General features: G+C 50.9%; 1 protein-coding gene across 10 annotated transcripts in view; it reads left to right on the top strand.

Moving 5' to 3' along the window:
• NCAM1 (neural cell adhesion molecule 1) overlaps positions 1–23,315 on the top strand; it is an 87,693-nt gene that overhangs the window by 32,659 nt on the left and 31,719 nt on the right. For 6 of the 10 annotated variants that reach the window (XM_054291436.1, XM_054291435.1, XM_054291444.1 and 3 more), the window contains exons 2-12: positions 8,813–8,887; positions 9,289–9,507; positions 10,339–10,482; positions 11,540–11,677; positions 12,292–12,409; positions 12,918–13,090; positions 13,816–13,958; positions 17,316–17,345; positions 21,560–21,710; positions 22,433–22,617; positions 22,947–23,043. In XM_054291436.1, coding sequence (XP_054147411.1) covers positions 8,813–8,887; positions 9,289–9,507; positions 10,339–10,482; positions 11,540–11,677; positions 12,292–12,409; positions 12,918–13,090; positions 13,816–13,958; positions 17,316–17,345; positions 21,560–21,710; positions 22,433–22,617; positions 22,947–23,043 — 1,473 coding nt within the window. The remainder of the gene's footprint in view (positions 1–8,812; positions 8,888–9,288; positions 9,508–10,338; positions 10,483–11,539; positions 11,678–12,291; positions 12,410–12,917; positions 13,091–13,815; positions 13,959–17,315; positions 17,346–21,559; positions 21,711–22,432; positions 22,618–22,946; positions 23,044–23,315) is intronic. The other 4 variants (XM_054291438.1, XM_054291437.1, XM_054291440.1 and 1 more) reach the window with 1 other exon arrangement.

Below are 23,315 nucleotides of genomic sequence, written 5' to 3'. Positions count from 1 at the left end.
TGTCCCAAATGAAGTTTTGCACTGATCAGATTCCTTTTTTCAGCCTCAAACAATGGGATGGCAGCAGGATATTGGATCTGGGATGGATGGGCAATGTTATGTTCTCCCAGATGAAGTTTTGCACTGATTAAAGTCCATTTTTCAGCCTGAAATGACGGGGGCAGTTTGTAGTGTGTGATTTCCCCTCGTGTTCCTGGTTCTGGAATCATGGCTGAGATTTTGGCTGGAAAAGCAGAGCTGGGTTCTGGTGGTGGGGATGGCAGCAGGATATTGGATCTGGGATGGTTGGGCGATGTTGTGTTGTCCCAAATGAATTTTTACACTGATCAAATTCCTTTTTTTCAGCCTGAAACAATGGCAGAGTTTGCAGTGTTGATTTCCCCTCGTGTTCCTGGTTCTGGAAAAGCAGAGCTGGGTTCTGGTGGTGGGGATGGCAGCAGGATATTGGATCTGGGATGGATGGGCAATGTTGTGTTGTCCCAAATGAATTTGTGCGCTGATCAGATTCCTTTTTCCAGCCTGAAACAATAGGGAGACTTTGCAGTGTGTGATTTCCCCTCGTGTTCCTGGTTCTGGAATCATGGCTGGGATTTTGGCTGGAAAAGCAGAGCTGGGTTCTGGTGGTGGGGATGGCAGCAGGATATTGGATCTGGGATGGATGGGCAATGTTGTGCTGTCCCAAATGAATTCGTGCACTGATCAGATTCCTTTTTCCAGCCTGAAACAATGGGATGGCAGCAGGATATTGGATCTGGGATGTTCAGCTGTGCCTCTCACTGCTCCCTGGGGATGCTTTAAAGCAAAGAGCAATTAATGGTGCTGATTGCAGGAGGGTTTTAGTGGGGCAGGAGTGCTGGCCAGGCTCTGACACTCAGCACATCGATCCTTGCTGCGTCTGGCTCTGCCTTGGTCACTCTGGGGACATTTCCATTCTGCTGCTGCTCTCTGAGGACATTTCTGTGACTCCTGCTGCCTTCTCTGGCTGTTTTCTGTATTCCAGAGCAGCGCTGCTGTTCTTGTGCTGTCATTTCACACCCAGGGAGTGAGGGAGGGGAGGAATCCAGCAGGAATCCTCAGGTGCTTTAAAGGTCTTTGCCCTCACAGATCACTGAGCATCTCCTTCCGTTCTGTTCCCTTGCAGTGAGCAGTTTTACCCTGGAATTCCAATTAAAACATTGCAGGTACCAGGAAAACGTGGCAAAGCTGATGGCACGAGAGCCCTGTTGTTAACATCAGTCAAAGACATCGGTGTTCAAAGTCATCTTGAGATTTTGGGAGTTGTAACCCTCAGCAAAAGTCACCCCAGAACATCCTGATCTGGAAGGGACTCAGAAAAATCACAAAGTCCAACTCCTGGCCCTGCAGGGCTCCCCAGCAGTCCCACCCTGTGCCTGGAAGTGGTGTTGGCAGAATTTGGGAAATTCAAGTGTGGAATTCGGGAAATTCAAGTGTAGAATGAAGGAAATTCAAGTGCAGAATTTGGGAAATTCAAGTGCGGAATTCGGGAAATTCAGGTGTAGAATGAGGGAAATTCATGTGTGGTGCTTACGTGGAGTCAATTCTTGCAAATCTTGGAGTAAATTCTTGCAAATCTTGGAGTAAATTCTTGCAAGTAGGAGTAAGTTATCCAGTTGTGTTTGGAGATCACCGGAGATTTTCCTTTGGTGCTTTCTTGGAGCAAATTCTTGCAAGTCTTGGAGTAAGTTATTGGAGTCATTTACTCGGAGTAAATTCTTTCAAGCAGGAGTAAGTTATTTCAAGGAGTATGTTGCTTGTAGAGACCAAGGGAGGTTCAGAGCTGAGCTCCCAACACTTCTCTTAAATTTTGGGGCACAAAAGCTCAGCTGAAGCGTTCTTTGTGAGCCTTGCATAGCTGATGGGTTGCAGTGATTACATTTCTGGTGTTTGTGAATTCTCCCTGGGTTTCCAGGAGCCTCCCCAGAGGCCAGGGATGAGGGATTGAGGTTTTCCTTGGCTCCTGGCAATCTGGGCACTGTTTATCCTGTCACTCACAGCTGATGCTCAAGGCCTTTGCACCCCCTGGCTGGGCTCACATTCTTTTTTGTTCCTCCCTTGGCATCACTTATTTCTGAGCTTCTGTAAATGATGTGTGAATGTGGGGCTGTGTGAACTGTTCCTGTTATTGAGGGGCTCTGATTTATTGCCTTCACCTTGGCTGTGTTGTGCCAGCCATAGAGCAGTGAACAAACTCAGTTCTCTCTGATTTTTGGTTCCTATGCTTGCTGAGCAAATAGGGCAGTGGATTATTCTTCCCAGCCTTCTGGTTTGGTCATAATAATATTCCAGTTTTTATTAATGATTCTGATAGTCCTGATGATGTTCTGGAGGTTCTTTCTCTTGCAGTTAACACACACTGGAAATGTCTCCACAAATTCCAGTGGCACTGGAGAGGAGATCAGAGAAAAGAATGAGAAATAATTCTTATCTTAATTTGTACTTGTTGTGAACTTGTGGGATGTGTTATGAAGATTTGGTTACTAAAGAGTGGTTTCTTAATTTATCAGTGGTGATATTCTACAGATTCTACACATGAGTTTCCTGAATTCTGCACTTGAATTTCCCAAATTCTACACATGAATTTTCCTACATTCTACACATGAATTTTCCCAAATTCTACACATGAATTTCCCTCATTCTGCACATGAATTTCCCAAATTCTACACATGAATTTCCCTCATTCTGCACATGAATTTCCCTCATTCTACACATTAATTTCCTTCATTCTACACTTGAATGGTGATGGTGTTTGGATTGCAGGACCAATTAGGTCTCGTTGTATTGTGTTTATAAGAGTAATGGGTTTTTTTTTAATAGAGATTGGTTCATTTTCTGTGAATCATGGAGTTAATACTAATTATTGCCCCTTGTGACAGCACTTGAGAATGAAGTCTGGGGCTGGGGGTGGCTGGGGAGAGTGGGGTTTGCCGGGAGCAGGGGTTGCTGCCTCTGAGGAAGGGGAGCAGCTCCTCCCTGGAGCCCCTCCTGCCTGACAAACAGCAATTCTGTGCTCCTTGCATGTGGAAAATGGGGATTTTATGATTGCCTTTTGGCAAATATTGAAATGAATATTATCTGTGTTGTGTTAGAAAGTGATGCTGTGTTAATTCTTTTCAGTGGTGTGTTAAATATAGTTTTAGGTTATAACATAATGTTAAAATAGAAACGATGCTGTGTAAGATAGTTTTTAAAGAAAGGACTCACAGTGAGATAGCAGCCACAGGACACCTCAGTCTTTCAGAGAAAGAGAATTTATTGCTCCCTTATCAGAAGAAATGAACTTCTTCCTGCCTTGCTCAGCCCTGAGGATGCCAACAGGATTCAGAGGAAGAAGCTGACACTGCCCAGACAGAATCCTGTGTTTGAATGGAATTTATCCATCATGGATGAGGTGTATGAATATGCAACAGGCTGTTGCTTTTAAGGGTTAATGTGGATCCTTTTTTGGGCTAATTTTGGCCAGAAAAGGTTACCCGGACTGTCCATAACCCTTTGTTTTTATTGTCTCATATTGTCCTAATCCAACTCGTCCAAATTATTATTACTCTAATTATATTCTATTTTTATAACCATTTTATTACAATTAAACTTTTAGAATTTTAAAAAGAAGTAATTGGCATTTTTCACACTGCAGGATGCAGTTTGTGCTGCTCAGCACCCTGCCAATCCAGCCAGGTTGCTGCAGGAGCAGCCTTGAGTCCTGAGCTTTTACAAATCCTGCTTTCCTCCTCTGCTCCAGGTTCTTCCCTATCACCCACCCAGATTTCTCTTCCAGCACAGGGTTGTAACTTGCTTGGTTTTTAATTAAAGTTGTCCATTGTCCATTCTCTGATTTAATGGCTCCATAAAGCATCCTGGCTTACCCTGCCTCAGGTAAATGAAAATATTTGCTGTGGTAAATAGGACTATTAGTTTTATGATCCATAGCAATAAAAAGCTTTTATCAAGAATGTCATCAAAAGAGGCATAAAATTGCATTCCATGTAAAAAACACTGAGATGTCTGGGAAGTTTTACTGCAATTCATAAATTTCTGTGGGAAAAGGTGTTAATAGGATCATTTTTTGCTGTGCCTCGTGGTCATTTAAAAATTAAAAGCTCTTGTGAGCAGATCCTGTACAAGGAAATGACGGGGTCACAAGGTGGACATAATTGGGATTATTCCCTTTTCCCTGCACAGATTCCCCACATCAGCCTGGCCGTGTCAGTCTGTGCAGGAGCACAATAATTCTGACTGAGATGGAGCAGAGGAGAAACCTCCCTGAGTTCCCTGCCTGTGTTTTTGTGCTGCCTGGGCCCTGATTTCAGCTGGGTTTCCATGCACACCCTGCCCTGGCACTGAAATAATCGCAGGGATGGGTGGGCTTGGCTGGGAGAGCCCCCCTGTCCCTTGTGGGGTGTGCTGGGTGAGCCCCCAGGGCAGGGGGGTTCCTCAGTGCCCAGGGTGGGCTCTTTGATGGAATAATTTGAATTATGCTGCCTCTGGAAGTGACCAGCAGCTGGTTTTGCTGCAGCAGGGGGTGAATTGCCCTTCTGCCACCCCCAGCATCCACCAGGTCCAGGTCCTGCTGGAAATGGAGAATCGCAGTGGAAATGGGGAATCGCAGTGGAAATGGGGAATTGCAGTGGAAATGGAGAATCACAGTGGAAATGGAGAATCGCAGTGGAAATGGGGAATTCCATGGGAAATGGAGAATCACAGTGGAAATGGAGAATCGCAGTGGAAATGGGGAATCCCAGTGGAAATGGGGAATCGCAGTGGAAATGGGGAATTCCATGGGAAATGGAGAATCGCAGTGGAAATGGGGAATCGCAGTGGAAATGGGGAATTCCATGGGAAATGGGGAGTTGTAGTGGAAATGGGGAATCACAGTGGAAATGGGGAATCCCAGTGGAAATGGGGCATCCCTCTCCTTTGGGCACACCTTTATTTAGTTTGGGATGTCTCTCCCCTGGAGGTGGTTTTGGTGACTTTATTTCGGGGTGTCCCTCCCCCTCGGACCCCTTTATTCGGGCTGTTCCGTGCTGCTCCTGCCCTCTCCAGGTCCTGCCATTCCCCCAGGGCTCCCCATCCCCTCCTCCCGTTGCTGGCAGATTTAGGGAGCGGTTGCCATGGCGACGGGGCAGGGATGGGATGCGCAGCCCAGCTGGGATCAATCCCAGCTGCCGCCTCCTCCTCCTCCTCCTCCTCCTCCTCCCGGGCACCCGGCGCATTTTTAATAAAGTGACCGTGCACAGGAGCCTTGTCTTTGTCTTGTTAAGCCTCTGTTGTGCATTAAACCCCCGGGGCTTTCACCGTAATCTGCTGCAAATCCCGCCCTTGCTGCCCGGGCTGTGCCCGCTGCATCCAGGGGGTGTTTGTGTCCTGATGGGTTTTATTGCTGGAATTGGGTTTAATTGGTGAATCGTGGCTAGAAATGAGGGAAATTAAAGGTGCAGCCTGTGAGAATGGAGCCAGGGGTTTGGTGACACCTGAATTTGTCCCTGCTGGGCTTTGTTTGCCCGGATATTCTGGATGTTTTGATTCTGGTTTTGTGGTTTTTTTTTTTTTTTGGTTGGTTGGTTTTTTTTTTGTTTTGTTTTGTTTTTGTTTTTTGTTTTTGTTTTTTGTTTTTTGTTTTGGTTTTTTTGGGGGGGGTTGTTTGTTTTTTTTTTTATTCTGGGGTTTTTTAATTTTTTTTTTATTATTCTGGGATTTTTTTATTATTATGGGTTTTTTTTTTTTTTATTCTGTTGTTTTAATTCTGGGGTTTTTTGATTTTTTTTTTATTCTGGATTTTTTTGATTCTGTTTTTTTGTTGTTGTTGTTGGGGTTTTTTTGTTTTGTTTTGTTTTTTTATTCTGGTTTTTTTTTTTCCTGGGGTTTTTTGGATTCTGGGTTTTCTCCGGGCTTTGTTGCAGTAATGCTTCATTACCTGGGTTACCTCTGACAGGATTCCTGCTCCTGGAGACCCCCTCCAAGGCAAACCCCATCCAAATTCCCTCCTGGGCTCGGAGTGAGAGGGAGAGCCCTTAGAACTGAGTTTAGCCCTTGATGGGAGCTGCAGTGTGGGCACTGTCCTGGGGATGTGAGTGTGGGGTGACCCCAGTGCTGGAGTGGGGTGAGCATTTCAAGAGGTGAGGGTTTCAGGAGGTGAGGATTCCAGGTGAGGATTCCAGAAGGATTCCAGAAGGATTTCAGTCCTTGCTGAGCTCTCGGGGTCAGTGCTGAGCTGATGGAGGCTGGAAAGGAGCAGTGCTTTTGTGGGAGGGGAGGGATGTGAGCTCCCATTTATCTGAGGGAATAGGACCCCACAGTAAATCCCTAATTTGGTGTATTTAGTGTTCCAGGATGCTCCTTTTGTGGAGCCAGAGCAGTGTGAGCACTCACATTCCTGTTCCAGGTGTGTCACCTTTGGGATTTGGGCAGCCACAGTCCCAGTTCCCGATAATTCACTTTATTTCCTTTATTTCCTGCCCAGGTACAGCCTCCTGCCTTAAGCTCAGCCTGAGCCCAGCAGGACACAGCCTCCCTGCCTATTAAACCACGGCTTAATTTGAGCTCATTTCTTTTGTTGAGATGCAAAACTAATTATATTGGACTACAGATGAACAGGAAGTTGCATTAGCAAATTTGTTGTCTTTTCTTTTTTTTTTTTTTTTTTTTTTTAATCAATGGGGAATTATTCAGCATTTTTGGGGGGCTGGGGAACTTTATAACCAGATAAAAGATATGGGGGAGGGCAGAGCTATAAAAAGTGTTATTGTGTGATTATGAAGAGGCCTTTTAATGCAGTTATTATGTGATGCTAAAAAGGCCTTTATTGCTTGGAGTTGGAAGCAGAATACAAATGGGCTCGCAGTGTCTATTAAACGAAGAGTGGAAAAAATAGTCCCCATTTCCCTGGGCTGCAAAGCAAAACTAACGATTAAACAGCGATTAAAATCAGCAGAGCTGGCTTTGTGTGTGAGCTCCCAGCCCGAGCTGAGCGTGGGGATGATGGTGAGATTGCAGGTGTGAGAAACGCCAATCACTTGGTTTTTAAAATTCCAAAAGTGTAATAGTAATAAAGTGGTCATAAAAATAGCAATAGAATTAGAGTAATAAAAATTTGGACAATCCGAATTAGGACAATATGAGACAATAGAAACAAAGAGCTTGGGACAGTCCAGGTACCTTTTCTGGCCAAAATTAGCCCAAAAAAGGACCCACATTAACAGAGGATTAACCCTTAAAAGCAACAGCCTGTTGCATATTCATACAGCTCATCCATGATGCATAAATTCCATTCAAACACAGGATTCTGGCTGGGCAGTGTCAGCTTCTGCCTCTGAATCCTGTTGGCATCCTCAGGGCTGAGCAAGGCAGGAAGAAATTCATTTCTTCTGATAAGGGAGCAATAAATTCTCTTTCTCTGAAAGACTGAGGTGTCCTGTGGCTGCTATCTCAGTGAGCGTGCCTCATTCCTCTCTTTAAAAAAATATCTTACATAGAGTAGTTTCTATTTCAACATTATGTTATAACCTAAAACTATATTTAACACACTACTTAAGAAAATTAACACAGCATCACTTTAACATAACACATATAATATTCATCTGAATATTTGCCAAAAGCCAATCATAAAGTATGAATTTTTCACAGCAGGCACAGCCCCTTGTTGTGGGGACCTGTTTGTGCAGATGACAGTGGCTGGGGCTATCCCAGCTCCCATTGTTGCTTCTCCTGGAGACAAGGGCTGTGTCAGGGGGGTTGTTGGCTCAGAATGTGCTCAGAAAATGCTGATATTGCTGTGCTTCCCCCTGAGGGCAGGCAGAGCTCCCCCAGCTCCAGGCTCAGTGCCTGACCCCAGCCCAAGTGTTTCCCCAGCACTTTAGGGAGTATTACCATTGGCACGCACTGCCAGGTTTTAATTTCTGAACCAATGCTTGTTTCTCACAACCCCAGGTGTGCTTGGCAGCTGGAATAATGCCTCTGTGGTCTGGAGGTAAAATTAGCTGCTCTGGGAGAGAGATTTTCAGCTTTTCGTGCACTACATGAAAGCACCGAGGGTGTTTTCCGAAGAAAACCGATTTTGGCGTCCTCAAATTCAACTTGACCCGGGCTTGTTAGGCCACAGATCTGCTGTGGAATTAAGCTATAGCTGGAGGAGAGCCAGAATCCAATTACATTTTCTGCCTAATGGGTCATAATTTATGCAATGAGGAAGGAGCCAGGGATGGTGCTGGGGGAAAAGGGCGCTGGGCCTGCGTGGGTGTGCGCTGGGAGGGGCTGCTGTAAATGGGAATGGGCAGAGGTGCTGTCCTTTGGTGTTTAAAGCCTTTCTGTGGTGTTTCAAACATTGTTCTGGTTTTAAAAAACTTGTTCTGGCGTTTAAAACCTTGTTATGGTGTTTAAAACCTTGTTGTCGTGTTTAAAACCTTGTTCTGGTGTTTAAAACCCTTCTCTCTTGTTTAAAACCTTCCTCTGGTGTTACAAACCTTGTTGTGGTGTTGAAAACCTTGTTATGGTGTTTAAAACCTTGCTGTCATGTTTAAAACACCTCTCTCTTGTTTAAAACCGTCTTCTCATATTTAAAACCTTCCTCTGGTGTTTAAAACCTCGTTCTCCTGTTGAAAACCTTGTTCTGGTGTTTAAAACCCTTCTCTCTTGTTTAAAACCTTCCTCTGGTGTTAAAAACCGGCGGTTCAAATCAGAATACAGATGTAATCCAGGACTGTAAATGGAATGAGGGATCCCTGGGGACTGTAAGGCTGGCAAAGGTGTTTTGCTGGAGCCCACAGCCCGTGTCTGACCGTGCTCATTCCCTTCCCAGCCTCTCTCCAAGTGGACATTGTTCCAAGCCAGGGGGAGATCAGCGTTGGAGAGTCCAAGTTCTTCTTATGTCAAGGTGGGTGCTGGCCAAAGGCCCCTGGGTTCATTGATTCAGTTCAGAATGAGACAGACCCTGCTGGGATGGTACTGCTGCTGTGGGGTCATGCAGAGCCTGGGGTTTGGGGCATGCTGGGCTGTCCCAGTGTGCTGTGGGGTCACTCAGAGCCTCAGCAGTGGGGTTTGGGGCAAACCCTGGGGTTTGGGGGTGTGCAGAGCTGGGCTGTCCAACTGTGCTGTTTGCTGCTGTGGGGTCAGTCAGACCCTGGGGTTTGGGGTGATGAAGGGCTGGGCTGTCCCACTGTTCTGTGGGGTCAGCCAGAGCCTCAGCAGTGGGGTTTGGGGCAGCCCCTCAGCACTGGGGTTTGGGGGTGATGCAGTCCTGGCCTGTCTCACCCGCTCTCTCCCCCAACCCTGCAGTGGCCGGGGAGGCCAGGTCCAAGGACATCTCGTGGTTCTCCCCGAACGGGGAGCGGCTCAGCCCGGGCCAGCAGCGCATCTCGGTGGTGCGCAACGATGACTCCTCGTCCACGCTCACCATCTACAACGCCAACATCGACGACGCCGGCATCTACAAGTGTGTGGTCAGCAGCCCCGAGGAGGGCGACTCCGAGGCCACTGTCAATGTCAAGATTTTCCGTAAGGAGCCCTCACCTGGCCCTTCTCTTGCCCCCTGGCTCTTGTCGTGCATTCCCTGACTCTCTCCTTACCCCCCTGGCTCTCTTCTTGCCCTCCCTGACTCTTCCCTTTCCCCCTCGGCTCCTTCCTTTCCCCCCTGGATCTTTCCTTTCCCTGCTGGATCTTTCCTTGTCTTCCAGCTCTTTCCTTTCCCCCCTTGCTCTTTTCTTTCCCCCCTGGCTCTTTCCTTATCCCCCTGTATCTTTTCTTGCCCTCCTGGCTCCTTCCTTGCCCCTTTGCTCTCTCCTTTCCCCACTGGATCTTTCCTTGACCCCCTGGCTCTCTCCTTGCCCCCCCCATGTTGAATTTGCAGCAACCCCAACGATGGGAGAGATGAGTGAATCTGACTCCATGTTCTTAGAAGGCTGATTTATTATTTTATGATGTTCTATTAAATTAAAAGAAATTGTATGCTAAAAATGTACTAAACTGTAGAGAAAGGATGTATCAGGAGGTTATAAAAGAATGGTAGTAGAAACTTGTGACAGACTCAGAGAGTCCGACACAGCTGGCTGTGATTGGCCATTAAATTAAAACAATTCACATGCTGGGTAAACAGTTCTCCAAATCACATCCCAAAGTAGCAAAACAGGGAGAAGCTGAAGCTTCCCAGGAGAAGAAGCCCTGGCGAAGGGATTTTTATAAAATATCAGGGTGACAGGTGTGCTGTGGGCAGTAATTCACTCAGACCTTGATCCTCCCCAGGAACAAGGAGATCTCTGGGGTTTGGGGGTTTCTCTGCTCCAGCTGTGCTGAGGAAGCTGCAGTGACCTCTCCTTTCCCATTTTCCAGAAAAGCTGATGTTCAAGAACGCTCCCACCCCGCAGGAGTTCAAGGAAGGGGACGACGCTGTGATCGTGTGCGACGTGGTCAGCTCGCTGCCCCCCACCATCATCTGGAAGCACAAAGGCAGGGATGTCATCCTGAAAAAGGATGGTAAGGCCTTGTTCCTGTCCACCTCCCTCCCACACACAGTGCTGGTGCTCACAAGGGATGGGGAAGCAGCTTTTCTTGACCCAAGGCCTTGGGATGTGCATTTAGTCACCCCAGGTGCTGTGGTTTGCCTGTGGCAGGACAATCACATTCCCACTGAAGTGGCCACCAGGCTTTGGCACCAAAATCAGCCAAGGAATGCTGGATAAAAAATACAGATGAAAGAAATGCTATGAGACAGAAGAGCTGGGTGTTGTGACATCCTCCACCTTCCTGAGGAACGGGGCTGCAAGCTCCTTGCAAGAACATTTCCCTTTATTCCCAACTGCTCCAGAGGGACTGGCAGAGACCCTGAGCCCAGCTGAGCAGGTGTCCCACACCTGGCACACAGGTGGCGGGGCTGGAGCCCCTGGGCAGGGGGATGAGGCCCAAACTGCTCCCTGGCTGATGTGTTGCAGTGCAAACGTGTCTGTGGGACCTCATGGTGGGGCTGAGGTCACCTTCTGCTGTGGGTTGGGCTGGGAGCACAGAGCCCACCCAGGGAGGAGAATCTGAGGCTGAAAATCCTGTTGGTTGAGATAAACACAGTTCAGTAAAGCAAAGCAAACCAAACCAAGGAATTCCTTCAGTGCTCCCCATCATTCAGCCAGGTCTGCTGTGTCCCCCTGGATCTGCTCACCTCCCTGAGCACTGACCCAGAGCAGGGGCAGGGACAGATCCAGCTCCAGCAGCATCTCCAGTTCTGGTGGAGAGAGAGATTTTAGGAGAAGGGAAGGGAAGGGAAGGGAAGGGAAGGGAAGGGAAGGGAAGGGAAGGGAAGGGAAGGGAAGGGAAGGGAAGGAAAGGAAAGGAAAGGAAAGGAAAGGAAAGGAAAGGAAAGGAAAGGAAAGGAAAGGAAAGGAAAGGAAAGGAAAGGAAAGGAAAGGAAAGGAAAGGAAAGGAAAGGAAAGGAAAGGAAAGGAAAGGAAAGGAAAGGAAAGGAAAGGAAAGGAAAGGAAAGGAAGAAGGATAGGAAAGAGAGGCTGTGTGATCTTCCCTTGCCTTTCCTTGTGCTTTGCAGTGCGCTTCATCGTCCTGTCCAACAACTACCTGCAGATCCGCGGCATCAAGAAGACAGATGAGGGCACCTACAGGTGTGAGGGGAGGATCCTGGCCCGGGGGGAGATCAACTTCAAGGACATCCAGGTCATCGTGAATGGTGAGGGGCTGGGAGCAGCACCTCACCCCAGGCTGCTGCTGGAGCTGCTGCCTCACACTCACACCATCCTCTTCCTCTGCTGTGTCCAGTAGAATGTCCATGGGACACAGGGAGTGTTTGCCAGCTGTTTACGGGAGAATAACACCTCGAGGAGCCTGAGGGTCAGAGTGAGGAGCTGAGCTTGGTGGCACTCACGAGTGGTTCTGGCCACCACACTGATTTCTTTTGTGTCTCCCCACCCTCTGCCCTTTCTATCCTGTGCTGGTGACTTTGGCCGTGCCTCAGACTCAGTGTTCAAACCCTGCAGGTGGTGATGCTGACAGGGTTTTTGGGTGAGCAGAGGTGCACAGGAGCTCTCTGTGCTGATGGCTTTGGCCATGCCTCAGACTCACTGATCAAACCCTGCAGGTGGTGATGCTGACAGGGTTTTTGGGTGAGCAGAGGTGCACAGGAGCTCTCTGTGCTGATGGCTTTGGCCATGCCTCAGACTCACTGATCAAACCCTGCAGGTGGTGATGCTGACAGGGTTTTTGGGTGCCCCCAGAGGTGCCCAGCAGCTCCCTGTGGCTCACACCTTTGTGCTCCCCACTCACCCTGTCTCTGCTCTCTTGCAGTGCCGCCCTCTGTGCGTGCCAGGCAGAGCACCATGAACGCCACTGCCAACCTGAGCCAGTCTGTCACCCTGGCCTGTGATGCTGATGGCTTCCCCGAGCCCACCGTGTCCTGGACCAAGTAAGGATCAGATCCTGTTGGTTGAGATAAAAACAGTTTGATAAAGCAAAGCAAACCAAGGGGTTCAGTGCTCCCATTGCTCAGCTGTGTCCCCTCCCAGCTCCCTGCACTGCCCTGCCAGGTGTGATCCCCACTCCAGGGACTCTGCTCTTGGAGTTCTGCAGCCTTTGGTGAAGGTTAGCAGCACAAATTGACCTGGAAAGGCTGATGGCAGCTTGGAGTGGTGCCTTGGTAGGAAAAAAACCACCTCTGGGGGGGTTACAGCTCTGTGGTGTGCCAGGAGGTGGGAGCTGGGGCAGGAAGGGGTGGGAATGGGTACCAAGCTGAGCTCTGGAGCCCAGGGGCAGAGGAGAAGGGGTGGGAATGGGTACCAAGCCGAGCTCTGGAGCCCGGGGCAGAGGAGAAGGGGCTGGTCCCTCTGAGCTGCAGGGCAATAACTGCACGGGCAGGCCTGCAGCAGGCTGGGCTGGCTGCTGCCCCCACAGCCCCGTGTGCTCTGTGCCCCCAGGGATGGAGAGCCCGTGGAGGAGGTGGAGGAGGAGGAGGACAAGTACAGCTTCAACTCGGACGGCTCCGAGCTGGTGATCCACAGGGTGGACAAGAGCGACGAGGCCGAGTACATCTGCATTGCTGAGAACAAGGCTGGGGAGGCCGACGCCACCATCCACCTCAAAGTCTTTGGTAACGGCCCTGGGGGGAGCTGGGGGAGCTCTTTGTCCCAGTTAATTCGTGCCAGCTGTGCCCGTGCCCCTCTGCCATGCTGGGGGTGTTGGAGCTCCTGTCTGGAGCCATCCATCCTGCCCAGCCCAGCTCCTGTGTGCTCTGGGTCAGACCCACAGCCTGCCGGAAATGCCCTCCAGGATATTTCCTGGAGTCCTGATCCACCAAAGCTGCTGTTGGAAGGGTTTTAGCACCTGAGTGGGGCTTGCTGCAGCCTGGATGGGGAGGTGAGCTCACCCCAGCACTGTGGGAGTGACCTGAGGCTTGAAGGGGTGAGTCAGGAGCTTCCCTGCCTCCCAGGGATCTGGAAATATTGGGGAATATGGAATTCTCCCTGCCTCCCAAGGGTCTGGAGGTGTTGGGGAATGTGGAATTCTCCCTGCCCTATGTGCAGCCCAAGCCCTTGGCAAAGGGCTGGTTTGGGCAGGGAGGTGGAAGGGGGAGCTGGTAATCCAGGGGTGAACATTTGTACCCTCTGAACTGGCTCCTCCTTGGAGCCCCAGCTGTGGGAATGAGCACAAGAGGTTTTCCAGGTCCAGCACAAGAGGTTTTCCAGGTCCTTCCCTCCTGCAGGAAGGTGCAAGCCCCTGTGCTCCTTCCCCAGCTGGCAGGAGATGGTCCCAGCTCTCCCCAGTGCTGCTCACCCTGAGCCCCCCTGAGCCAAGGCTCCTTTTCCCCCTCCCCAGCCAAACCCAAGATCACCTACGTGGAGAACAAGACAGCCATGGAGCTGGAGGATCAGATCACGCTGACCTGCGAGGCCTCGGGGGACCCCATCCCCTCCATCACCTGGAGGAGCTCCAGCAGGAACATCAGCAGCGAGGAGAAGGTAAAGGTGGGAAGGGGCAGCCCTGCCCGGCCTGGGGGGCTCAGCACAGCCCTGGCACTGCCTGGCACTGCATGGGGGCACGGGGGGCTCTGCTGCGGCTGGGGCAGTGACACACCTGGGGCACACCTGGGACACTGCACACCTGGGGCACTGCCACTCCATGCAGTTATTGCACTGCAGCTCAAAGGGACCAGCCCCTGCTCCTCTCATTATGGAGGAGTTTTCCATTAAATAACTTGGGGCGCTGCCACCTGTGCCACTCATGGGGCAGTGCCACACCTGGAGCAGGGACACAGGTGGCACTCCCAGGGCACTGCCACCTGTGCCACACCTGGGACAGTGACACAGGTGCACACCTGGAGCAGTGCCACACCCTGAGCAGTGCCACAGGTGTCACACCTGGGACAGTGACACAGGTGCCCTGCTGTGAGAGCCACCTGGGGAGTCCTCCTGCAATCCCTGCTGTGTTCACCGGGGGGATTCAACTGGGGAGCCCCCAAACCCTGTTCAGAGCAGTTCCTCCAGCTGCAGGAACATCTGGCAGGGGGGATGAGCCCCCTGACCCAGGCAGGTGCAGGTGAGGGCTGCTCCTCCCCAGGACCACAGTGAGCCTGTCCATCCCTGCTGCCCTGTCACACTGCACATCCCCAGAGCACAAAAGCCTGCCTGTCTTTTGTGCTCACCTGTTCTGTTGATCCCATCAACACCATCTCGTTCTTAAAAGGCAAAAATAATTAGCAGTTTTTTTCCTTCTTGAAAGAGAGTGCTGGTGTTGTTGTTGCTGCTTTAATTAGAGCAGGCTGGGTGTGCTGCTGCTGCTGCTGCTGCACTGGAGATGTTTCATGAGCGACCAGGAGGCAGAATTTGGAGCCAGAGCAGGTCTAGACAGAGGCAGGAGTGAGGAGTTGTTGCTAATTAATAATCTCCTATTAACAGGATGGTGCTTCAGGGCTCAGCTGCCTTGGCCATGCCAGGGGCTCTGGCTCAGTGTGACACTGCAAGTCTGGGAGCAACAGAGCTGTCCACTGTCCCTGCTCCCCACAGCTGCCCTGCAGCTCCTAAATGAGCTTTGTTAATTGCCCCCATGACGTCAGCCCCTCCCTCGTTGTCCATGTGTAAGTTTATTAATCGGGGTGCCAGAGCTGTCCAGCTCAGTTCCTTCCCAGCATCTCTTGGATCCCAGGCCGCTGTGAATCCCTGCAGTGTGCAGGGAATGGTTCCAGTCCTGCAGAAGCTGCAGCCTGAGCAGGGCACCTGTTTGGGCAGGATTTGGGTTATTTGTTCATGGGTTTGTCTCTGTTAGCCCTGGGAGGTGCCAAGGGCTGCAGAGCTGCTGGCTCTGAGGTTTGGGTCCCAGCCATGGACAGACTGGGGCAGGGAGGGGATGGAAAAGCTGAATAAGTGGTAGGGGAGCCCCCCTCTGAGCCCAGTTAATCATCACAGCCCAGTGCAAAACTGCTAACTCATTTTTGCTGGCTTTTGAGACTCTGCTTGCTGCTCTCAGGTGGGTGATCAATAGCAAGGGGAATGTTCATGCTCTGACACCTGGAGGTGGGGGAAGAGCCAAGGTTTGAGGTGCTGCCATGTGCTCATGGGCTGGTTCAAACCTTCAGGGCAAACATTATTTTATCATGTCCCCTGCACTTTCTAGGTTGGATTATTGTGTGTGTGTGCATTTTGTTTTGGTTTGTCTTGTACTTTTCTCATTCTCTCTCTTGTGCTCTGAGTTGAGGGAAACCTTTCAGATCTCCAGAAAACCCTGAGGTCAGAACAGCTCTATAAATACTCTCATACAAATTCTATTAGAATATTTAATTCTATTAAATATTCTGTTCCAAATGCATCTATTCAGTTTATTCTCCACTTTCTTTCTCTGGGACAGCACGGGGAAGTGGATGGTCTTTGGTGCAGGACAGACAATACTATTTTAGGAATTTTCAAGCTTACTTTTGAAGGCTTCTGTTATCCAGAATGCTTCTCTCTTGCTTTGTGGTGTTTGCTCTTGTAATCATCCCTCAGTGTAGGTTTTTAGAGGTGTAGAGATGCCTTAACTCCCAAAACATTCTGGAAAACCCACCCAAAGCCCCAAAGGAAAAGGAGGATTTAGTTCAGCTGTGTCTCCTGGCAGATTTTGGGCTGTCCCAGCCACCATTCCCTGCAGGGCAGAGAGCAAAGGGAGCATCTTCTCAATAAAGGAGTGAAGAGCAAGGGCATCAGCTCCGAATTCTCCTTCTGCATCCCAGACACACATCCCTGATCCTTTATCCAGGGCTAAAACTCCTGAAAGCTGCTCTCCCTGCTCACCATTCCCTGCAGGGCAGAGAGCAAAGGGAGCATCTTCTCAATAAAGGAGTGAAGAGCAAGGGGATGAGCTCTGATTTCTCCCTCCTGCATCCCAGACTGAGTTTAACCCCTGTGCTGCCACTGTGCCTTCCCCCAGGGCTGCCCCACAAGGCTCCCTGTGCCTCCTGCAGGTTTTGGGGTGAGCTCCTGTCCCAGTGACACCCAGCCCATTGCTGTCCCTGAGCCCTGTCAGAGCTGTGTGTGCCGTCTGTGCTATCTCAGTGTCCCCTGGCAGCAGGGCTCTCTTGCTGCCCCTCATTCCCTGAGCCTCCATCTCCATCCCTGTCACCCGTGTGTGCTGTGACACCCCCACAATGTCACTGTGCCTCTCAGCCAGTGCTGCCACCCTGGTGATTCTTGACTCCTGAGCAAATCACAGAGAGCTGAAATATAAATTATAGGGGGGGAATGGAGCACAGCAACCTGTGAGCCACAGGGAACGTGGTCCTTGCTGCTGCTGGCTTTCTCTGAGAGGGAAATGTTTGCTTTGCAGTGAGCTTTGGGCATGTCTCACTGCTCTGGGGCTGGGTGCTGCCATCCCTGAGCACAGGGAGCTGGGGCTGGGGCTGCTCCTCCTTCCTGCATGGATCCAGGCCTCCAAATGCATGATGAGCACGCTAATCAGCGTTAATTAATCAGTGTGGGGTGGCAGACAGACCAGGGGCACAACACTGGGGCTGCCCAGAGCAGCTCAGTGGGCAGAGGTGTGTAGGAAAGGTGAGATGTTCAAAGGAAACAGTCCCTGATGTAATCAATCAGCCTCGAGGTGCCAGCAGCCTTTTTTAGCCATTTAAAAACAAAAGCAGAGGCTGTGAAATGGTGAATTCCAGCCTGAAACTGATGGGAGAGGGAAGCTGTGATCCCCCACCCCACACACAGGAGATGCTCAGCTTGGAGCCTGCATGTGCACCCAGCTCAATGTGCTGCAGACACTGGTACCTAAAGCAACCTTTGACAAACTTTTATTGCTTTTTTTCTGTCGTTGTCGTTGTGTTCTATATCTGTTCTCTCCAGGCTTCGTGGACCCGGCCCGAGAAACAAGAGGTATCAGATTGTCAGAGCTTTAGCAAAACTTCTTTAGGTTCTTGGTTGTTGGTTTCTCTTCTAAGCATCACAGATTAACAAATCTCTAGTGCAGTAACCAACTAAACAAGCATTAATCTGACCCACTTAAATTACCAGTACGTACAAGGAGCAGCTTCTAGAGGTAGAAATTGCTTGGCATGTAGTGATGCAATTTTTGGATGAGCAAAGTGGCTGTGTTGGGAGTGAGGAACTCTGCTCGTCACCTAAAAATGAAAGGAAAGGCAATTCAAATGAAAAGCAAATGTAAAAATGCTCTTTTCACCATTTTTTTTTTCTGTGCTGCCAGTGTGAATCATCCTCTCTTACAGAGAGGGAAGAATTAGCACCAACCTGTATTTTGGGAAAGTCATTTTTGCCCAGGAAAGCCTCCTCTGCTCCAGCCAACTCACCTATTTGCTCATGGCACTCCTTCAGTTTGACCTTCTGTGGGAAGGAAACTGCATCATGCTCCATTTCCAAAGCAATGCAGAGAAACCTTGCACCAGGGGCATTTCTGCACAAAATGCTCCAAATTGCTCAATTATTTCCATTTGTCTTTGGTTTTTAAGGGTCAGCGAGGGGGAGGTGGGATAATGCAGGGACTGGGGTTGGTGCAAATGGGGTTTGATTTTATTTCACGTTCAGTGCTGTGCTATAATAATAATAATAATAATAATAATAATAATAATAATAATGCAGCTGATTTGTAGCCCTCTTGCTTCAAAATGGACCAGAAGGAAAGTTCCCAAGCAAATAACAGGGGTCAGGTGGAGAACAGAATGAGCTGTCAGAACTGGGTGACTTGGATTTGTATTTTTAGGCTCAACTTCGTGGAGGCTCTGATATTTTAAATCATTTTGAAGCCATCCTAAATCCCAGAGGCTGAGCAAAGGGAAGCTGTAACTTGAGCACCCCCCAGCTGTGTTTCATGGGGAGATCCTGCCCGTTCTCCCTTCACAATAATCTGTGGGCCTGTGGCAGGTGGAGGAATCGGGTTCTCAGAGCAGTTTGCGCTGGAGAATTTGGAATTTGAGTCGCTGCATCTCCCCAGGACGCACAGGAATTCCTGTCCCAGCTGTCCCCTCCCTGCCCCAGTGTTTTCTCTGTGCTCTCTCCCTCCAGCTTTTGATTAATATGAGCACTAATACTATTAAGTTTGCTGTCTCTAAATTTCTTACTGCCTCTTGTCTCAAAATACCCCAGTGGGGTGCAGGATATCTCTCTAAAATTGCTTTTAAATTGCTTTAAAGTTGCCTGGGGGCGTTCAGCAGTGGATTCCAGCAGGATGGAGGTCAGGGCATGTTTGGCATTAAATATTTCACTTTTACTGGAGGAATTTCGGGTGAGGAGGTGAAGTCAGTCCTGGCAGCATCTCTGGGTACACCCAGACTGGTAACTGGGAATGGGTGCAGCATTAGGAGTGTTCAGGGCTGCAGTTAAATACAAATATCAAACACTGCTCTGCAAGAAAAGGGCAAGGAGAGATCCCTCCTCTTCCTCAGTGCAGTTCCTGCCTGGCTCGGGGTTTTCAGGGGTTTGTGGGGGTTTGGGAAGTGAGGGGCATACAGGATTGTGCAGAATTATCCCTAGATGATTTATCCCTTGTTTGGGAAAGCTGAAAGCCCCAGAAGATGAAGGGAAGGAGATAAATGCAGCTTATTTGTCTCTGCTGTCCCCTCTGGCCCTGGGCTGTGCTCACAGTGGCTGTGCCCCAGGGCATGGCCAGAATTGGGGGAAATGCCTGCAATAGGATAAATTGCAGTAATTGGCAATAGAGAGAACATCCTGCTCTGTTCTGAGGAGTGATTCACCGAGCTGCTCTCCCCAGCACTTGGAGTTTGTTATTTTGATCCTTGCAGTTGGGGGATTTGAGTGAAAGGGTTGCAGATGTCAACATCTGGCTCCCAAATCCCTGCCTGTCCTGTCTCCAGCACCAGAGCCCGCGGTGGGCTGCAGCAGGGACAGAGAAAACCTCAGTGAGCTTTCTTGGCTGGGCTTGTTCTCTTCCTCAGAGTGTTCTTCCTGATCTCCCTTTCTTCCCTTTTGCCTTTTTGCATTAAAAACCAGAGCTTCATTTCCAGAATGAGTTGCGTTGCTCATGGAGTCCTCCCTGGCCATGATTTCCTGGCTCTCCTCTGGGGTGGATCTTGGAGAAAGGCAGGAGCCATTTGGGTGTAAAAATGCCTTTTCTATGATCACCTCTGGTGATCCCACACTTGTTTTATCCTTTCCACTCCTCTGGTGAGGTCCCAGAGACAAATATTGGGAATATTCCCAGGTCTGGAGTTGTGGTGCTGCTGGAGTGAGCTGGGGTTGGGAGCGAAATCCAGAATCAGACAGAAGAGAGCAGGGCAGTGAGGTAAAAGCAGATTTTGCTGGTGTGGCACCACTGTGGTTTCATGCCAGGCTCTGAAATGATGCCCACAGCACCACATGTCCATGGATGACTGCTCCAGGGCAGGGATGGAGTCTGTGGCTCGTGGCACTGGCCAGGGAATTGCAGGAGAGAGGAGGGAAATACACCCAGTTGTTTATGTGCTCTCACAAGATGCGATTTTTGTGCATTTGAGATTGGCCTGGTGCCCATGAGCTGGTGCTGGAGCTAACTGAGGTGACAAAAGAGATTTATTGTAGAGACTTTGCCAGTCTCAGCACAGAGAGGAGCTCAGGCCCAGGGGTCTGAGACACCAGAGATGCTTTTTGTGCACTTGGCTGTTGGAAATGCTCAGGTTTTACTCATTTCTCAGCACTGGTCCTGCACCTTCCAAGGAAACAGATGCTCCTGGAAGTGGCAGGATGCAGCAGCAGGCACAGCCCTCAGGGTGCCAGATTTACTCCCTGGTGAAAATCAGAAATTACAGGAGGGAGTTGGAGCTCCCAGGCTGAGGCAGGAGCAGCAGGAGGGAGAGAGGAGTCCCTGCTTTGTGTTCTCGTGGATTTGGTGACAAACTGGAGAGGGAAACCAGCCTGGGCTGGTGGGTGGGTGCAACCCCTTGGAGTCCCCTGGGATTTTGCAGTCCTTGTTTCTCTCTGTCAGTGGCATCCCCACACTGTCTTGATGTGGGAAATGGTTCTGGAATTTTCTTGGGGCAGGGCTGTCTCTGGAGGCTTTCTTGCCCTTCACTGCCCTTCCCTCTCTTGCTGTGCCACGTTCAGGTGGAAGTTCTGAGCTTCCTTTTGCCTGATTCAGCTCTGGGCTCTGCATCTGTGCTTGCTTCCCCATTCCAGGGGCACTGAGATAAAACCAGTATTGCTGAGGGGACAGGAAGGGCTGGAAGCTTTTGGGGAGGTTTCCTTTTTTTTTTTTTTTTTATCTCTTTGCATGCTGGATCTCTGCAGTTCCCACCGTGGGGAGAAGCTTTGTGCTCAGGTTGTGTGGTGTTCTCAGCCATGTCGGAGCTGAGGCTTTGCTCCTGCTCCTGCTGTTCCCCCTTGCCCTGGGTGCTCTGAGCCCCTGCACACACAGTGACAGAGCTGCCCCTGCTGCTCTCACCTGGCCTCAGGTGGGGGATCTGCAGTGCTGGGGCTGGCTCAGCCAGGGAGTGTGCCATCCTGGGGCAGGGGCAGGGAGTGTGCCATCCTGGGGCAGGGTTTGTGCCATCCTGGGGCTGCCAGGGGCTGGGGCAGGGTGTGTGCCATCCTGGGGCTGCTCTGGGGCCGGCTATGTGCCATTGTGGGGCAGGCTGTGTGCCCTGCTGGGGCTGCCTTGGGGCAGGGTGAGTGCCATCCTGGGGCAGGGGCAGGGAGTGTGCCATCCTGGGGCAGGGTTTGTGCCATCCTCGGGCTGCCAGGGGCTGGGGCAGGGTGTGTGCCATCCTCGGGCTGCCTGGGGCAGGGTGAGTGTCATCCTGGGGCAAGGTTTGTGCCATCCTGGGGCTGCCAGGGGCAGGCTGTGTGCCCTGCTGGGGCTTTCGGGGGCAGGGGCAGGCTGTGTGCCATCCTGGGACTGGGTTTGTGCCATCCTGGGGCTGCCAGGGGCAGGCTGTGTGCCCTGCTGGGGCTGCCTGGGGCAGGCAATGTGCCATCCCGGGGCAGGCTGTGTGCCATCCTGGGGTGTCCCTGGGTGCCCAGGGCTGCCCCTGGCGGGCTGTGCTGTGTGCCCTGCTGGGATGCCCAGGGCTGTGGCAGGCTGTGTGCCCCGTGGGGCAGGCAGCGTGCCCCAGGGCCGCCCCTGACGGGCTGTGCTGTCGCAGACGCTGGACGGGCGGATCGTGGTGCGCAGCCACGCTCGCGTCTCCTCGCTGACGCTCAAGGACATCCAGTACACGGACGCGGGCGAGTACATCTGCACTGCCAGCAACACCATCGGCCAGGACTCGCAGGCCATGTACCTGGAGGTGCAGTGTAAGTGCCCTAGGGGGGGCTCTGGGGGGCTGGTTCCTTCCCTGTTCCCTCCCTGTGCTCCCTGTTCCCTCCCCTGGGTGCTGCTGAGGGTGAGGGTGTAGAGCGTGAGAAGTATTTTTATTTAAACCAAAACCCAATTTATATTACATAAAGAAAAAAAAAGTGAAGTAGATACTCCATTTATCACTATTACAATCACTGTTACAAAGGGCTGTAACACAGTGATGAAAAGAAAGAGGAATTAATTACAAGTCAGAGGCTGCAGTAACTCTCTGTAGCTGAGAAGCAGCTCAGGCTGGGTCTCTGTGCCTGGGTCTTCTTTGCTCCTCACCACAGATCTGCAGCAGTCCCATTTCTTAGGAGCAAAATGAGGAGGGTGAGGGTGTGGAAGTCTCAGTGTGAGATGTTGCAGGGTGTTCTCTGTGTCTGGGTGCTCTCTGCATCTCACCACGGGTCTGCTGCAGTCCCATTTTTTAGGAGTCAGGTTCTCCCCTAGAGCACCTTCCCAGCCCCATCCTGCTGTGTGCTCCTGCCACGCTGCCCTTCTCTCTGTGCCCTTCAGCAGCAGATGTTCCCCACGCCCTGGAGGAGAGGAAAGTTCCCATTTCCCATATTAGATTCCCTTTCCCGCATTGAGGTGGACTCCAGCCAAGGGTTCCTTACAGAGAGGCTTTTTTGGGAGCTCGGCTGGCTCTAATCTTCTTCCCAAATGTCTCTTCCAGATGCCCCCAAGCTGCAGGGCCCTGTGGCCGTGTACACCTGGGAGGGGAACCAGGTGAACATCACCTGTGAGGTGTTTGCCTACCCCAGTGCCGTCATCTCCTGGTTCCGGGATGGGCAGCTGCTCCCCAGCTCCAACTACAGCAACATCAAGATCTACAACACGCCCTCAGCAAGTTACCTGGAGGTGAGGAAAAGCCAGCAGTGCCATCAGATAAGTGATGATGAGGGATTCTCTCTGGTCCTCTTGGTAGAAGTGAAGTTGGGGCGGTGTTTTGGCATGTAAATTCTGAGAAAATCAGGTTGTGGGAGATAAAGAGGAGCAGGAATTGGAAGATAATCAGGTAGCAGAAGAGACAGCCCCTGCTTGCCTCTGTGCCCACTGCAGCTCTCCTGGACAGCCCTGAGAGCACAGACACCTGGGTTTTATTGTAGCTTCTCCCCAGCTAAACTCAGGTGCCTTGGCAGAGTGGAAAGGGTTTTGGGATCCCAGCTGAGCCTGCCTTGCCCCCCCAGGTGACCCCAGACTCAGAGAATGACTTTGGGAACTACAACTGCACGGCTGTGAACCGCATCGGGCAGGAGTCCTCCGAGTTCATCCTGGTGCAGGCAGGTGAGCAGGGAGGGTGGCACAGGTGGGTGGCACAGGATGGGTGGCACAGGATGGGTGGCACAGGATGGGTGACACAGGGTGGGTGGCACAGGTGGGTGGCACAGGATGGGTGACACAGGGTGGGTGACACAGGGTGGGTGACACAGGGAGGGTGACACAGGATGGGTGGCACAGGGTGGGTGACATAGGATGGGTGACACAGGGAGGGTGACACAGGATGGGGGACACAGGGTGGGTGACATAGGATGGGTGACACAGGATGGGTGACACAG

This window comes from Melozone crissalis, unplaced genomic scaffold, assembly GCF_028551555.1.
Source record: "Melozone crissalis strain CALT ecotype California unplaced genomic scaffold, PUWL_Pcris_2 ptg000092l_1, whole genome shotgun sequence".
In the NCBI taxonomy this organism is placed as follows: domain Eukaryota; kingdom Metazoa; phylum Chordata; class Aves; order Passeriformes; family Passerellidae; genus Melozone; species Melozone crissalis.
This window is presented reverse-complemented; position numbering and strand designations above follow the sequence as displayed.